We start from the raw sequence: 12,256 nt of genomic DNA on the forward strand, positions 1-12,256 counted from the left end.
TTTAGATTTTAATTATATAGCAACATATATTTGTTTTAAAGTATGGAATTGGCCAAAGAAAAATGCCATTTCAAAAAAGAAAATGTTGCATTGTTTTCGTTGAATGCCGTACATTCATCTCAACTTTAATAACAACGAACCAAAATACAAAATCATTGGTAGCGTTCAGTTATTTGTTGTCTTCCTGTTGTCTTTTACATCTCGATAAAATTATACAAATGTTTTCTTAACTGGAACAAACTCTTTTAACTCCCTTTATATATGTGTTGAATAAATCACAAATACGAATAAACTTTGGTAACAACCACATGTGTTTGCGAAATATAACGTGTAAAGAATCGCTTCATTTGTAGCATTTAATATGGAAAGTAAGGTTCGTTTTGTTCTGTGCAGTTTAACAATTCTGTGTTCGCTTGTACTGGTGCTTGTGAATAACAATGTTTTGTTTTTTCATATCAGTCATATACGTCAAAATACAAGTATAAGTTTTGAAATAAACGATACTTGCAAATCACTTCTTCGGAAGTATTTAAAGCTGCAAATAACTGAAGCACAATTAAATGGACTGATATCTATATGTAAAACAGATGGCTATCTAAACGACCGTATAGAATTTGATATGCCAGTTTTGAATAAAGTTTTGAAAAATTTGACATGTGGTATCATTCTGAAAAAGCTTATCAATAGCACAATTTCACTGATTGCTCTTGCTAGTTTTCCTGGTTCAGGGAATAATATGACAAGGGGGATTTTGGAGGCCGTCACAGGTAATATTTCATTCCTCATAGATCAAGTATGTAGTAATTTGATAATATTTTGTTATGTACTCATGTTGAACATGCTTAAATGTTAAATGGTCAAGTACATAATTGAGGTTCTGATTGCACAGGAGGAGGTCTTCGTTAGGTAATTAGTCGTCAGATTCTGAATCTAAAATTCTCAAGCAGGTATTCAGTAGAGGTGACTGCTTAAATGTTAATGGCCAATCGAAATATTGCTGATGAATCAGTTGATAACGTCAAGCTCGCTTGGCCGATATGGTAAAAATGGTCAATAATATTTTCTAATGGATGTGTTCGAAACTCATCCTTATCAGGCACTAAATATATATCAGACTTCCAGTAGATATATTTTTAAAGCTGGTGATTGTTTTGCCCTTGATGGCCCTTTCAGACAGATTTCCAAGCATAAGTATAAATTTGATAAACATATGTAGGAATGATACTGATTAAAAAAAGTTTCATTTTAAGATAAGCAGAAATATATTTAGACAGTTCATCGGAAAAGAAGATTTATGAAATTTGATTTTCTTAGGGAACAAAAACCTTTTGAAGAGTTTTTGACCCTTAACTATATGCATTCCTAAAGTAATATGCGAAAACAGAAAATTCTTTTAAGATTATGCGAACATGTTACAGACCATCTTTAAGTATGTTTACAGGAGAAAGCTTTATATCTTTATATATAATCTGTTCATAATTACTTATTTGAATCCTTAGAACATTACACGTCGCGTTTCTGGATTGTGTAACATTATATTTGAATAATGTATATATAAGGAAAAATACATATATAAAATAATTTGATAAATATAATTATATGAACTTACCATGACCACCATATAACAAGTTTACTTACTTAATCAGATCAGTTTCGATGCTGCTTTATATATACATCCGAATTATTCTACATATTCTAACTGGTTCTACATATACATATATACTCTAGTCTAACAAATCAGCAGTGACATTCAATATGATAAAATATTTCATAAAACATTTATTTATATGTCCTTACCAATTTATATTAAAAAATCAAATAAAGTCTTTAAAATACAGATATTAGCATTTTAATGCATTCACCTATGATTGATTTTCAGACATTTTCAAACTTCATAATGTCTTCATGAATGATGTGCTATATAGTAATGACATTATCAATATGTTGCCAAAATATTAGGAAGATGCTGTATTGACATATTGTGCGTTTTCGTGAAAATAAGGCGGAAAAGTCTTGGAAATTATTATGTAGATAAAAAATGTATACAGACTAAGCAGAATCACAATATACAAGACGAGACTGCACATTCCAGAGCAAGTCCAGTAACTAAATAAGATTAGGTTTGATGCTGCTTTATATACACACCAACACACCAATACTGTATTACACATTCCCATTGGGTTAACATAAGCTTGATAATGGCAATGTAAATTACACCCGAACTAAACAATAGCAGTCCTTACTTACATACATTAAATTATCAAATCAAGCTTTAGTAGAATAAATCTCAACAATCACACCCGTTTGAGTGAATGTTTATTTCCACATGTTTGGCACAATGTTGGAATGTATGATATATTTATGGATCAAATAGATGGCGCCAAAATAGGCATTTATATTTCAGGTTTTGAAGCCTCTGTTAGTAACAGAAAGGTACTTTGTCCATCCAGGGGTTATGCATTTATCATTAAGACACACAGGACTAACGACATACCACAGAGCAAAGACTGTTCGAGGGTTAACACACATCGACTCAACTACAAAAAGGCTATTTATATCCTACGGAACCCGTATAATGCTTTGCTGGCCGAATACAAGCGCAGGCGAACGTTTTCTAAACGGTTTGAAACAAAAACACAAACACAATTTGAAGGAGATTATTTCGGTGCACGTAAGTACTAATATGACAAACACGTATACTATATGTACCTGTAATGAAGCGCAGGGAAACGTTATCTGTCTGTCTGTCTGTCTATCCGTCCGTGCGTCCGTCCATCCATCCATCCATCCAGCTATCCGTCCATCCATCATTCCATCTATCGAGCTATCAATATGCAAGACCATTACTTAACATGTTATTTTTACTTCTAAATAGTCATATACAAAAAATGTCGTTGATAAAATATGAAAACTCTTAAAAAATTATTTCAGCACAAAATAGCTGATTAAAGTCGACTTATAAAAATCATGCACGTTCAGTATGAACGTGGTTACAGTCTTGCACGGTCTTGATGTCATTTCAACAAACTAATGATTTTATAGGTTATGCGGCATTAGTCTCATTGTGTAAACTTATTTATAAGATAGCATCCTGAGAAATGTACCTACAGACATATTTAGTTTTTCCTACATGTGTTTGAAAACGGAACGTTCAATTTGTCTGGCATACTACATCCTGAATTTTTTTTTCTCAACATACTATCTAGACGAAAACTCAAGTATTCTGCAAGACAATGATGCAATATTTGGAAACATTTGCATTTTCTAAATTTATCACGACAAAGTTACACTAATTGCTGTGATATACGTGAACATACATTTAACAATCTGGATCGAACTCACTGGGAGTTCTTTGAAGCTCATCGTCAGGGTCGTTTCTAGACCTCTTGTTTCCGATTCTTAGCAAAATCGTATCTCAGATAAAACTCATTGCAACTGAATAAAATTCAAAATATGACTTTCCCTTACAAATACCAGCTGCAGGACAGATGGTTTAGACCTCTTGCAATAAGTTTATCACAGTGATGTTTTTACTTATTTTGTAGTAAAGCCTTTTCTATGATACTTTGTTTGTTTAGCAAGTTAGTAGCTCAGTTAGTAGACATCACAACGGAAATTCAAACATTCCTTGTCCAATACTAGCTTAGATGTTTTTGTCTTTTTCTAATGTTTTGGTAATACTCTTATTCTTGTAAAATTAAAGCGTTAATATATCAATTTCTTTCATTTATCTGTGTGTTTGTCTTGTTATTCATCTCCGCCCTCCTCACTTCTATCACTAACTCACTAACTCATTAGTATATTATTCACCGTTCTACAAGAAAACGTTATGACGTCATAAATATGGCGTCTTGAGAGAAAATAAAAATGGCAGGAGTTGTATGTGTACTAAATAATAGCAGGTGATTACGTTATAGAATATTTTTTTTATTATTTTTTTTAATAATAATTAGTACATTAGATATCTCTTTAATAAGATGGCAAAAAAAAAATCTAAAATATTTAAGCAAAACCAAAAGTAGTCACAATCATTAAAGAATAGATTTGGATTTACGCCTGCAATTTTTACATAATCAAAAAGATTATGACATGAAAGGAAATTATTCTATCTTTCAGACAACTATTCAGTACTTAGAACAGTGCGAATACATATATATAGTCTGTACCGGATCAAGTATATTATAAAGATAAGGTAAACATTATTACATTAGTAACATTATATTTGCCTACCGGTTTCGTTTATACTCATCAGGGCAAATAATACAATATGGCGTCAATAAATGTGTAATTGCTAAGCAACGTCATTTTTGCTTACACATGTGTACACAACGTTAATATTGTAACGTCATCAATTTTGGTTAAGTTTCGGTATAAAAATATAAATGAAATAGCGTTCTTCAGACAACCTAGCTAAAACACCATTACTATGAAAATTTGTAAAAAGAAAATATTGAAAATTTAGGGACGGTTTTTGAGCATATATCTAAATAAGTACTTAAAGGCAATTGTCTTGTTGACGGGTCTCTTATTTGTTGGTCATGTACTGTCCTTCTATTTCTGAGTTTATCTCCTGTTTGACCAATATAAAATTCATTACATCCATTACAAACCAGTACATACAATACATTTTGAACAGTACAGTCCATACTTTCTTTAACATGAAATATTTTATTATTTAAACTGAAAGAAGACCCTTTAATAATACAAATACATAAACTACATATAGGGTCATTGCATTTTTGTACTGATGGAGAAGTTCTGTTTTCATTAAATTCTGATTTAACAAGAATACTTTTTAAATTCGGAAGTTGTCTTTTACATTTTATGATTTTTGTGTCGTTTAGTATTCTTTTCATAGTATCATCATTTTTAAAATTATAATATACTTGATCCGGTACAGACTTTTACATATATATATATATATATATATATATATATATATATATATATATATATATATATATATATATATATATATATATATATATATATATATATATATATATATATATAGAATTGTTTAGTTACAAGATCTTTGTTTAAAACAAGGTTCTTGGGTATTACCTCAATATGTTATTTATTGTATACATCCATTTGCGGGTTCTATATAATCAAGGGGTACAGGGTATTTTATTGTTGGAAAACGCGGGAAAATATACCACCACATGCTACATACCTGCATGATAAAAAAAACTTGGTGGCTATTATATACCATGAACAGATTTGACTGATCTCAAAAAGGCTGAAATTACATATTGTTTGAACTGTCCTTCCAACGCCTGCCAGTCAGTCCGATACGATTTCTTTTGTTCTCTTCTCAACTAACAGTTTCCTTCCATGTAAAAAAGCACATCATCAACATGCAAAGGGCATGTGCATATTGTCGTGACTTTTATATCTGGTTCTATGCTAATGGATATGACATTTCTGGATTTGAAACATTTATATCGTAACATTGTATGCTCATTTTCTCGTGAAAATATACTAGCAACTGTAATGAGACTTGGTTTAGTATCAACATGAACTGGATATGTATTTATCGTCAGAACCTTCATGTCTGATTATTTCTTCTCGCGTTATTGGCTTTCTTCTGAATCTGAATTCAAGCTACAAATAAACCATGATGCACATACTCAACATACAGTATACATGTACATATATTTGAGACAATCACGTCCGAGTAGAATTTCTTGAGTACAGTCCTGTACTGAACTTTGAAACACAGAAATTCAATCTAGCCTTTTCAATTCTGCACACAGTTTCCTTCAGTTTTATATAGACATTGGAGGTGCAACATCATTATAAAGTGTATGCATTACTTTATGGCCTATAATGTCCAGTTCTCATTTATAGATGTCAAAACATATATGAGAGTAGTGTATACTAATTTTCTCCTACAGTTTCTCTCCAATTATGATGACATGTGGCATCATACGTCATCGAAATAAAATACTGTGAAATCTTTATATTTCGTTGGAGATCAATTTTCATGGACTTCATGGTTGGGCTGATCCACAAATTCAAATCCACTAGTTTTCATGTGAATGTATCCAAACCACTGTTTTTTCAATATCAACTATTTAACTTTTCAGCAATAAAATACTAGTTCATATCGTAGAACAGTATTTTAACTGCAAACGTGCTGTAAGATGTCATATTCAGACACTTAATACTGTCTTAGACATGAAATCATCGAGGGAAAAAGCGTGTCTAAGAAAACTTTCATGTTAAATAACGGCCTTGCACGTCGGAGAATTATGACCAGGTATCGTTCATGGAAACATGTATGAATATATCGAAACTTACTTAACATTAATCAGCTTAATAACTTCTTAACAAAGAATTAATTGACTAACTGGCACATTTCGTAGGATTAGTGTTAGGCCGGGACAGGTGCACATTTTGTCAGAATATCGGCGAGGAATTTGAACAAAAATAACAAATACACTGGATGTCTTTCCAAAACTCATTTTCCACGAAATTATATCCCCACTAAATCACGAAATAGCCTTTTATGCCAAAACCGCGAAATCCTGTGCCGACAATTTTTGCTCGATTTCATAGTAAGCATGCTCATATTTTCGAAACTGTCATGTTAGTGTTTTAGGACCGAGAAGATTATTCCTGTTTGGGACTTCAACATGTTACAAATACATTACACACTTCAGTTAGAAGCTCCTTCTAGAGATTCAATGAATTTAGAATTAGTATTCGCCATAAATATACCTTGGTATTGCATGTAGTGTCAGAACATTAATGCATGTTCATATTTTCTTTAGTTATGACTCATTATTTGACATTTAAATATCAAACTTTTACATAAATTATGTTTTTAACAGCTCTTACAGATTTCATTTAGCTTAAATAGAAATTTGTATACATTATAAAGAAGAAGTGAAAATGTTCGTGCTATCTGGATTGTCATGTCCGTTTTTTTTTTCTGTATGACCATGTTTTGACTTTAATTATTGTTCTACGCCGGGTGTTAGGGACATGTGTCATACAATAATGTCATTTTTGTTATCTTAATTGCATCATTGCTTGTCATACTATGGAATTTCCAGCAATTATCTATTATAAATATTAAAATATAAATTATTTCTTTGATTGCGTACGATATGAATATTGTTATGATGAAATATTATCCCTCGTGCACGTTAAAACCAGTCCAGTGATGAAAATGACAATGACTCCCGATCTTACATAGATGATAGAAGTTACCTAAAGTAGTGGTCAATACCGTGATCACAACCTATTTCGGTAATGCAGAAAATATAACATTTTAGAGAAGTTTCTTTTTATTATCTGTAATGATAATGTTTAATAATTTAAGATAGATCAGAAACCGAACTTTATTGGTAGAAAGAAAAATCAGAAATAAAGAAACCGTTTACCCGAGACTATTTAAATGTTAGTCACTCTTTAGTAAAATCAGAGAATAATGTCAAATGATGAAGATAATATTTTTATGATTCGAAAAATGCAGAAAACTTTCGTTGTTTAAAATAAGGAAGCTCTTTTCAGTTCAGTTTAGTTCGAGGCTGGCGTTTTTGTTGATGATGACAACGCCATTAACCAGATCATGGTAATGAAAGACATATTTCAGGATTCACCGAACATGTATGTAGTAGGATATTGACAATCGGGCCGATAACCTTGCAAACAGCGTTGTGTCTCAGTGGATAAACTAAGCATGAAATCTCGTTCATAACAGTATAAGAATAAATTAGCAATGAGGGGGGCGCAGTTGGTTCCCATAGGGATACCAAGTACTTGTCTGTAAATTTTATTGCCAATTTGATAAATATATTATCTTCTAGAAACTTTAGAGCTTCACAAACCTGATCACAACTTTATAGGATGTATCTCTTAAATGCACTGTTAGAAAAGAATCCTCTAGTTTCATTTCAAGGTAGATAATTAACATTTTCTCTTGCAAATGTTTTCTCAATTAAAGCTACAATTTTGTCTTTAATAAGATTATGTGGTAAATTAGTATAAAGAGTAGAAAAATCAGAAGTACTTATATTCGATCATTTGAAGTGTTTTTTTTTTAGCTTTTTGATAACATCTTAGTTCTTGTTGGACCAAGCCAGATTAACACCCGAGTTCTCATAAACCTTGGAGCAATACTTCTGTACGTGGTCTTTAATTGTAGTAAGACAAGAAGTTAAAAGTACAGAAATGTTTTTTGTAGTGCATAAGGTTGAATTTGCAATGAATCAAGCTTTATATGGAGTTTTGTGAAGTTAAGGGATCCAATAGTTGTGATAACTGGTAAGTTTTTGTATGTTTCAGTTCATTTAGTAATACTTCTGTGTAGTAAATGCGTCATATAGTAATAATATTATTAGAAGCTTTCTCTGCAGGAGTGAAAACAAAATTCGTATGTACCTTTGATAAAGCTTTCTTTAAACTTCGAAATGAAAACTTGGGTTTAGGAGGTAATAAGGAAGGATTTGATTCATAAAATTTAACTCGAGTTTTAATGATTTTAAATATATTCTTTTTCCATTCAGTGAGAGCGTTCTGGTCTGCATTTTCCTTCCGACACCATCCGACACCATTTCTTTTTAAAATAGTCATTAATAGACTGAGTCATTTCAGAGAGACATTTTTCAAAGTTAATTTGGTATTTTGGACCTTTGAAAAAAATATCTCTGATACTTTTATCATAAAAATATCCTAAAATTACCAGTTATGACATGGCCAGCTGGTTGGTAACAGTATTTAAATTGTTTACAGTTGCAACTATCTGTCTAAATCCGAGACAATTTGATTGTAATTAAATATAACGTTTCTAACTGGTTTACTATATTTGTAACAGATAAAAGGTGTTTCTGATTTCTTGAAATATTTAAGAATAGAGTTAACTACAGATTGGTCTCTCAAAATACTAGGTAAATCAATAAACTCGGTACCTTTATTCTTGAAAGATAATTTTAGAAAGTTTCATTTATGATCGGATTCAGAATCAATATGAGGTCTAAGAAAATGTTATGTATAAGTTTGTATCAATGAAGCAGTGTGGTAAAATTTATGTGTACGCATATAAATATTATCAGCTTCTTGATCAATTTGCCTCAACGAAGAAACAGGTAAAGAGGTCAGGCACAATAGCATAGCATGTCTACCAGATCGTTTTAGCATCATGTTGCAATTGGCAACACTCTTTCTTTTGCGAAGTTAACGTTTGATTTTCCCATTTCGTCGGACACCATGAGAACGAGTATTGAGTCTTTTTAGGGAATAAATAGAGAATATATCATTTTCCGGACTCTTTTGAAATATTTCCCTTTTGAAAAATGTTATCATTTAAACCTAATGGAAAAGGTGTTTGTAGAAATTTAGTCCATTTAAGTTCAGAGACATGTCTGAGTTTTGCCTTGAAGCCAGAACTCTTGTTAACCTCATACTTTAATTGTTCAACAGCTTAAACAGAAACATCTTTAACCGAATGTCCAGTTTTACGGAAATTATTCTATAAGAAGTTTCTAAATTTATTATAGTTACGAATTTTGTAACAGTGTTCCCGAAATCTGGTTTTAAGAGGTCTTTTCGTTTGCCTAGCATACTGCAATTACGGGCATTTCATGTAAGAACATAGATAACATAAGGGGAATTTCAAGAAATGTTCGAATGAATATTTATACTGAAATTTCTGTTATTAACAGTAGAACGTATTGTCGAGTTAGTATTAAGATGAGGACAGCACATGCACCTATAAGAATGACGATTTGGGACTGAGTGAAACCTAACTTGCTCAGTAGCAAAAGATATTTTGTGTTGTATTTTCTAAAAATAGGTGATTTAATTGGTGAAATTAGTACTTTTAAATTATTGTTGTAAAGTGCAGTGCTTTTGGATAGTTCTGTTAGAATTATCTAAAGTAAAGGTAAATGACCACCGGCATTTACATTTTTATATCAATATTGATATAAAATAAAATCTGAAAAGTAGATCCCTCGGAAGCACCTAAAACAAGGCAAACAGTGAAAATTGCAGACTGCCTTTCAAATCCTAGACAGAGATGACATCAGGCAGCATACATACATTCCTACTGAGATGTAAACAGTATGTTCAATAATTCATAAGCATGAATAAAGAAAAAAAATCAATTGTGACTCATACCTATCACAATAAAATATAGCATATCATATTAGTAACATATTAAACATATCAATTAACACTCATGACGCATTATTTTTCAGGTTGGGAGAGATTCGTAATTTTGCAGTCAAAAATATGGAAAGAACTGACAATTTACTGGCTCAACACATTTAATGGACCTGTGCACCTCGTGGTTTATGAAAAAATGTTGGCTTACAGAATGACAGAAGTATATTCATTGGCACGTTTTGTAAATGCAAGTATAACGCTTGAAACCTTATTATGCACCAAGAGCAATTTTATAGAAGACCGAAAGAGAACATATGTGAACTGGCTTTCAGAAATAAGTGCATCTGAAATGTTTGATGTAAAAATGAGGAAATTTGTAAACAAAATTATTTTATCAACGAATGAAATAGTAAAATTGAAAATATTAGAAGAATATATTTTACCAGAAATTTAAAATAGAGCAGTTTTTATTTGTTCAGAGATTTAAGCATAACGATTTCTACGCAAATTACAAAGGTTGTTTTATTTTTCTTCCCTTATATGCTGCAAAAAAAAAGTGTTGAAACCGGAGAGAAAAATGTTATTCAAACAAAACATTTTACAATTTCTTTAAATAGAAAAAAATGTTGTTGACCCATTTACATTGAACCGTTAGTTGAGCAAATAACACATGATAAATTCCAGTATTCAATATAATGAAAATGTTCCACATAGGAAACGTCAATAGAATTTAAATTTTATTAATGTTTACATGCACGTTGTATTTTGTATTCAATTATTTAATTTTATGTCTCTGCTTATAAACTGTTTTGCCTTGTTGGTCGTCTTTTTCGGTTGTATGCGTGTGTCAACATTCCTAATGTAAGTTCCAATACTAATGAATAGACTATAAGTTATTGTCATTCTTGGCTGTAAAACATTGAGGCGAAAATACTTTATAGACGTAATATGTTACAGAAGCACAGCATGTGCCGTTTAATGAGTGTTATAAATTACCAAAAATTTACAATAAGTGTTCTTTTGTTTTATTTTGTTATTCATGCTGCAAATATGGCCAAATAAGTAGCTTAAAACTGATAGTAGGTGGTCTTTGAATGTGCACATCAACTTCTGCATACCAAAATGTTCGTCAGAATATGTAGTTTTCAGAACTGCCTGATGCCAGTTTCTAGTCACTGGGCAAAGTCAAAGTCCTCAAATTCAAGATGGCCGCCAACATGGCCGCTGATACATGAAAATGATACCTAATGCATAAAATTGCAAAATAAAAGCATTTAACTGTTGTAAATTAATTTGAAGTTATTATAAAAATGTGAAAGTTATAAATCTGCAAAATTATATGCATTTATCGATATGAAATACAATTTTTTGACACATTTTATACCAATTTTATATGGACTAAAATGTGATGAATACTGTTTTCTTGAACATACGGTCAATATACTTTGTTTGTATTCCTGTGTTTACTGTTGTTCCTTACACAATGCAATCCCGTGTTGAATAAGTGAAAATAAATTGTAATAACATTATTATTTTGTTAAAGGATACATTCAAATTATTGATAATATATATATATATTTAAGTGGGTGGGGTAATTCAATATAGAATATATCTAATAACAGGTAAATTAAAAAATAAATTGATAATCATCTTCAGTTATGTATACATCCTACTATCGTTTCATTATCAAAACAATGTATAAACTACGAAATATATAGTTAAACGAAACGTACCAAGTTTATTTAAAAAATGGCCGCCAAGATGGCTGCCGCAATGTTTTTGCTATGACTTATATTTTATACCGGCAGCAACACCTTTGAAGACTCTGCTATAGCTTGTTGATTTCTTTGCGTTATAATAGTCCTACATTATGTTGATTATTTAATTGCTTTGTAATTTATAGAGTAAACAGCAATATGTTTTTTTATATATTTATAAAATAAACGAAACAGAACATAGGTATATACATCCTTACCAGATATAGGTTATAAATGTAAATATTTAATAAATGAATCCTTCCCCTACACAAATACACAGTGAATAAACACTGCTTAATTTAATTACCTAGATCAAGGGAAACTTTCCCTTACACCAAAGTTACAGGAAATAACGAAATTGTCCGTTCTTCTATTGGAAA

At 31.0% G+C, this 12,256-nt stretch overlaps 1 protein-coding gene across 1 annotated transcript; it reads left to right on the forward strand.

Annotated features, from left to right (window-relative positions):
• The first annotated feature begins 248 nt into the window (after positions 1-248).
• LOC123553366 (WSC domain-containing protein 2-like) lies at positions 249-11,163 on the forward strand. The gene is made up of 3 exons (XM_045343099.2): positions 249-767; positions 2,405-2,671; positions 10,212-11,163. Exons 1-3 carry the CDS (start codon positions 362-364, stop codon positions 10,571-10,573), a joined length of 1,035 nt encoding a protein of 344 aa, XP_045199034.1. The 5' UTR covers positions 249-361; the 3' UTR covers positions 10,574-11,163.
• Positions 11,164-12,256: the final 1,093 nt, after the last annotated feature.

Source organism: Mercenaria mercenaria, chromosome 4, assembly GCF_021730395.1.
Source record: "Mercenaria mercenaria strain notata chromosome 4, MADL_Memer_1, whole genome shotgun sequence".
NCBI classification, from domain to species: domain Eukaryota; kingdom Metazoa; phylum Mollusca; class Bivalvia; order Venerida; family Veneridae; genus Mercenaria; species Mercenaria mercenaria.

What these genes read in the sequence shown, in the direction of transcription:
- LOC123553366 (XM_045343099.2), top strand. Translation starts at nt 362, where the DNA reads ATGGAAAGTAAGGTTCGTTTTGTTCTGTGCAGTTTAACAATTCTGTGT. An exon ending in GATTTTGGAGGCCGTCACAG is followed by an intron (nt 768 to 2,404) that starts GTAATATTTCAT and finishes TTTATATTTCAG; the next exon opens with GTTTTGAAGCCTCTGTTAGT. An exon ending in AGGAGATTATTTCGGTGCAC is followed by an intron (nt 2,672 to 10,211) that starts GTAAGTACTAAT and finishes ATTATTTTTCAG; the next exon opens with GTTGGGAGAGATTCGTAATT.